A 6,000-nucleotide genomic window follows, 5' to 3' on the forward strand; every position below is an offset into this window, starting at 1 on the left:
GACCATGCCTGGTGTGACTGTGCCCAGTGTGTCCGAGAGCAGTCAACAACTAGTGCTGTGCTGCCTCTTCTTGAGTCCCTACAGTTTTTCGTTCTCATGTGCGTTTCCCTTAGTAGAAATATGTTCCACTAATCGAGTAATAGAAGTAACAATCCTTTGACTTGAGAGGGCTAACCTGTACTCACCGTTTTCGTCCTGACCACTGGCCTCTGGCGTGCCCTGCCGCTGGTCCTCCTCGGGTGCCTCGGGGTAAATGATGGCGGTGTCTTGCTGTTGCAGGAACTCTTCCACATTAGGGTCATGGTTTTGCTCATTTTCTGCATCTGAGTCACACTCATCATCTTTTACTGAAAGAAACACTCTCTATAAAAAGCTAGTTTACCACCAAATTGTTTTAAAGTTTTTCTAGTAATTTATTTATCTTGCAGAACATATGATCTTTCTTGAAACTGCAGGGCATATACCCGAAAGCTAAAAATGTGTTCTATTTATGTTTGCAATCTATTAAGTATTTGCATTATAGAGTTCAAGTGCTATAAGTGTCTGAGATTCTCAATGTCCCCTTTAAGCTTCAGAGCCATACCTCATCCCACTTTAGTTGTCTACGTTCATTCCTTAGTTACCTATCATGACATTTAAAGCTATACCTTGACTCTGAGTCATTTTCGCACACACCATCCTTTCAATTTAGTTGTGTGATTACCTAGAAAGTTGACTTAGTAATCATCTGTAGTTAGACATATAATATGAGTCAAAGGTATCAAATTGGTAAAACTGCTTTTCAAAACAGAGCTATGGCTTCTGCCTCAAAGAGCATTTAGTTTAATCATGGTGTTATGGTAGGGATTTTCTTCTTGAGTTCAAAGGTTTAAGAGAACCAGACCATGTTCCCTTTGGAATGGTTAAGCTAGGATGCCCTGGGACCTCTAAGTTAGCACTGCTGCTCCATAGTCCCTGTTTTCTCCACTGGCTCTAGAGGAAATTGTCTCGTTAAGTCTCCTAAATTAGACTTCCTTATAGACTTCGGGCTAGATTTTATAGATTATATACAGTTAAGATTTGCTGAGATAGCTACACCTATTTTTCTCAAATAGCTGTGAAAATTTTTTCAATTTATAATTCTTTATTTTATAAAATGTTAATACTTTCCACATGCTAGTAACAGAACTATATATATATGTGTGTGTGCACGCACGCACATGTGTACACACCACACACATACACACACACATCCCTGCTGGAATACTGAGTTTTTAGATAGTACCTGCTTTTCAGAACCACACCACACAGTCTATACCTTATACTTCAGGAGGGTCTGGTATGTTCTTACAGTACACTCAGTATCTGAACTCATCTGGAGACAGAGGTCTGCCTAACTTATAGAAGGCAGATCAATCATTTATATAATCTTAACCTTGACTTCATTACCAACTAATGTATACAAAATCTATTTATTATATACTTTTAACTTATGATTTGCTTTTCATACATTTCCTATTGAAGTTTCTATATAATGTGAGCTGAGAAACTGAAGGCCTGTTCTTCTTACAGGAAGACAGCCTGTGCAGTCTGGTCTGGTGTGATGGTGATGACTGGCTTTGCTAAGTTAGGCTCCTTGGTAGAAATTCCCTAGAAACTGGTGAAATAAAGTACTGATCAAAGTATAGTACATGCAGAAAGACACAGGATTATTAAAATGTACAGGCAAAATTCTGATATTAATCATATTTCAATTCTACCAACCAAAAGGCATTTCTAAGTCAAAGGAGAGGGAAAAGGTTCAAAATGACAGTTAGCTGGGCACTGTTAGCTCATTGAGGAATAGGAATTAGTTAAATCTTCCTGCTATTACAGAAAATGAGTAAATGATTTGAATCTAGGAAGCAAATCCAGTTGTAAGTTTGTGATAAAATGTTAAAATAATTAACTGACAAATAAATGCATCTTATGATAGTGTACCCTCCTGAAGCTGTAGAAAGAATTAATAGAGTTAATACAAAAAACCCAACTATTTCATCTTATTTGAGAATAAGGTTATCTAGTGATGAACAGAACCAGAAACACAGTTAGCACAGCACTTTTTGTTTTTTAAGATAAAATCACCAGGTGTGGTGGTGCATAACTGTAATTCCAGCCCTCAGGAGGCTGAGACAGGTGGATCATCATGAGTTCTAGGCCAGCCTGGGCCCTCAAGTGAGACCCTGTTTCAATTCCCCCCAAAATAATAGGAAGGAAAGGATGGAAGAGCGGGCAGATAGGGAAAGAGGCAGCAAGGTCAAGCTAGCACTCGGCCAGGCATCTCAGGATGGTTCTAAGTTCAAACCTGGCCAGAGAGCTATATAGCAGGACACTCAAAAACACCAAAAAAATTAAACTGTTATACAAAGTAACTAAAAATATTCCAGTTCTTTCATTCTCATCAACAGTAACAATTTTCCTTTAGTTTACCCTTAAGTGAGACCAAACAGTGTTGGTTGTCTAGAATTACAGGACTATCCAGCATAGATTAGAGAGAAGATTCTTAACACAAAACTAACATGGTTATTTATCCCTCAGGATAAAGTTTTTAAAACGTATTTTCACGCATGTCTAACATATTTGTGTTCTGATCAACTCTGAAGCTGTAACTTGTTCTTGCTGCTGCAATTAAAAAGTCCCATGGGAAAGTATTCCTGCTAGTACACACGACTTGATATTAGGTGTCTCTATCACACCCTGGGTTGCTTGCATTAAACTGAACTGTGTCCAGGAATTTACCATGCATGGTTTCAGACTGACACGAGCAATTTGTATTTTATCCATCCATTTTAAGTGTTGGGAAGTGCACATGATGCAAAGGTCAACTGTGAAGCAAATCTCCTATAACTATGTATAAAACCCTTAGAACAATGGGAAAATGCAGCATCCAGTGATAATTCAGTTTTCCTTTAGATGGGACAACGCAGCACAGGTTGTCAAGGTGCAGAATTATAGGACTGTCAGCAAAAATTAAAGAGATCAGATATTTAGCACAAAAACAAAGAGTTAGTTCTCAGTATGAAGTTCTCTTATGCAGATTCTTTACCTTCCATTTGTGAAGTTTTGTGAATTATTACCTACATAAACACCAATGGGATACTTAGAGGAACTGACAGTGTGAACTATTACCTATATAAACACCAATAGGATGCTTAGATGAATTCTCAGACAGTGTTTGTGGTGCATGTCCTACTGTCTGAAGACAAGGCTTGGCCAATAGTTCTCCTAATGCATCACCAGATAAAGGAAGTCACTTGTAGAAAAGTCCTGGTGGCATTCTGAATGGATGGCAGTGAACTCTGCACAGTGCTTCTATCTGTAGCTACTCCTAGTCAAGGATGTAACAAAAGTGAAGGAAAAGTTTCTTTGTGTTCACTGTATAGCCAGCCCTAGTGGGCCCTGAACTGTCTATGTAGCTCTAGCCCTGGGATTAAAGAAGTATGTCTTCAAAGCATGTCTCCATTGCCATCCTTCTCTAAGGAGCCACACTTACTAGAATTTATTGTAAGTTGACTTGCTCCTGAATCCCCCTCGTGTTCCTGGGAAACCCTGAAGACTAGATGGAAGGGATAGCAAAGTCCATTTAGGAGCCTCTAGGGCAGTGGTTCTCAACGTGTGGGTCACGACCCCTTGGGGGTGGAGAGGAGAAATGACCCTATCACAGGGGTCGCCTAAGACCATGGGAAAACACAGAATACTTACATTATGATTCATAACAGTAGCAAAATCACAATTATGAAGTAGCAATGTGATAATTTTAAGGGCAGGGGTCACCACACCATGAGGAACTGTATTAAAGGGTCGCAGCATTAGGAAGGTTGAGAACCACTGCTGTAGAGGGACAGTTCATTAGGGGAAGGGGCAGGGCATTTTGGTAGCCACTGTGGCCAATACTCTGCTTTCTACACATGGTTTTATGAATGGAAGAAATCGATGTGTTAGTACTGCAAACTGAAAGAATCGTTTTTATAGTGAAGAGCAAGCTGTGAGATAAAGCATTATGAGCCCAGAGCTAGGGGTGTGTTTTTTGGTGATATTTTGTCTGGAATAGGGGATGGTCCTTTAATTCTGGTGATACAGTATCTGTAAGTCATCAAAGTTATTAAAGACAATAAGCCGCCCTCTTTTGTGTTTACAAGTATAACTTTTGAACTCAAAACAAATGCTTTAAATATTTCATGACACTGCTATTTTACTAATACTAAATGTCAAGTATAATTACCTTATATAATCTGTAAGATAGCATGACAAATATTTGATAACAAGCAGACCTGAATACATTATTTATGCAAGTTATACATGGCCAAGGTAAGGGACAAAAAAAGTAGGCAGTTGGCCCAACTCATCATATACTTCATTATTAATTAACTATTTGGAATTCAAAGTTTACTTTCTGTTTGAAGGAAATGATGATTGTGTAGTGATACTGCTTACAGAAGAATGACACCTGTTTTGGTTACTTGCAAGCCAGAAATGACTTATAAGATGCCATGGATTGCCCTGAAGACTCTTTTTTTTTTTTGTTTTGGATTTTTGAGACAGGGTTTCTCTGTGTAGCTTTGTAAACCAGGCTGGTCTTGAACTCACAGAGATCTTCCTGCCTCTGCCTCCTACTCAGAATTAAAGGCATGCACTACCACTGCCAAGCTTTAAGAAAAAATACAATTGAAATAACATGTTAGGAATATCTAACCCAAGACTGAGTTTATGTTTTTATGTATGTATGTATGTATGTATGTATGTATGTATGTATGTATGTATATACACACACATCATTTTGTGGAAAGCACATCTTTACAGAGATTGTTGGTTTGGTTTACATCCTAATGGCCCTGCCTGGCTTATAGACTGCAGAAGAATGCCTGATGCCAACATTTGTGAGAGATGATTAGATGGAGGTTCCCTCTCACTCCTTTGCTTCTCAGCTTTGGTCTGAATCCATTACAGTGGGATAGTCTTAAGTCTCAGGAATATGTACTTTTAGTTATCCAAAAGCAAGTTTCCTTGTTTACTGTAACTGTATTTCATTTTGGTCACTGCAATCACTGTGTTTAAAGGAAAAAAGAAGCTGATTCTTGTTTGCTGTGATATGTTTACTCTACTCATCAACACTTAGGACCATCAACCAGGTTGTAGAGAACCCAAGACCCTGCTCATTTCCTGTCTTCTTCTTTCTGTCCTGTGGATAACTCAAAGCACGTGGGCACTAATGACCTGGCTCAAGGCACTCATGAGGTCTGCACTTACCTAACTTTGATAAAAACATAATATATGTTCAAAGTATCATTTAAACACTTGTTTCTTGGATTATCTGTAGATTATATTCATCATATGTAGAGAATGGAAAACATGTATTATAAAAACCTGTAATTTTATGTTATATTTAAATCACATTACCATCCAGGTTTTTTTGTAGTGCCCCATATGCTAAAGTTATTAACCAGTTAAGGAGGACAAGATAAAAGATAGACAGTATCACAAAAGACTTCTATCAAGGCAAGTAATGGGTCTACCTGCCCATCCCACACTACCTCCCTGAGCTTCTGGCCCCAGTATTCCTTACCCTGCCTTTCCTAATCAAAGCGAAGAATGAGGCATTGAGACAGATCCACACTTCTAGCTTCTAAAATATGAATAGGATCTGAGTTCAGATTATATTTTATTTTGAATTTTCCTTTTAAAAATGAGTAGTGTGCTTCTGAAAATGTAGCTTTATAAAGAAATTGGACTGACTGCTTTGTCATGAAGATATCACAAAGAAACAAAATCAGACCAGTTTTGGATCTAATTCTGGAAATATACTTGTTTTAGAGTTACAGGTTAAGTACACTTTACCTGGATTGCTTTGATCAGAAGTAATTGAGATTTCAGATTTTTCAATATTGATGCAAATAAATGAGATTTGGGGTGTAGGGAGAGACCTAGGCACCGTTTTGGGTGTGGCTACAGGTGCATATGGGTGTGTGGAATAAAGGGCTGAGG

At 38.3% G+C, this 6,000-nt stretch overlaps 1 protein-coding gene across 1 annotated transcript in view; it reads right to left on the reverse strand.

The window, feature by feature from the left end:
* Zeb1 (zinc finger E-box binding homeobox 1) overlaps nt 1-6,000 on the reverse strand; it is a gene marked incomplete at its 5' end in the record, with an annotated part of 54,290 nt that overhangs the window by 19,794 nt on the left and 28,496 nt on the right. The window contains 1 exon segment of the mRNA NM_001281620.1: nt 186-347. Coding sequence (NP_001268549.1) covers nt 186-347 — 162 coding nt within the window.

Source organism: Mesocricetus auratus, unplaced genomic scaffold, assembly GCF_017639785.1.
Source record: "Mesocricetus auratus isolate SY011 unplaced genomic scaffold, BCM_Maur_2.0 Super-Scaffold_100013, whole genome shotgun sequence".
Lineage (NCBI taxonomy): Eukaryota > Metazoa > Chordata > Mammalia > Rodentia > Cricetidae > Mesocricetus > Mesocricetus auratus.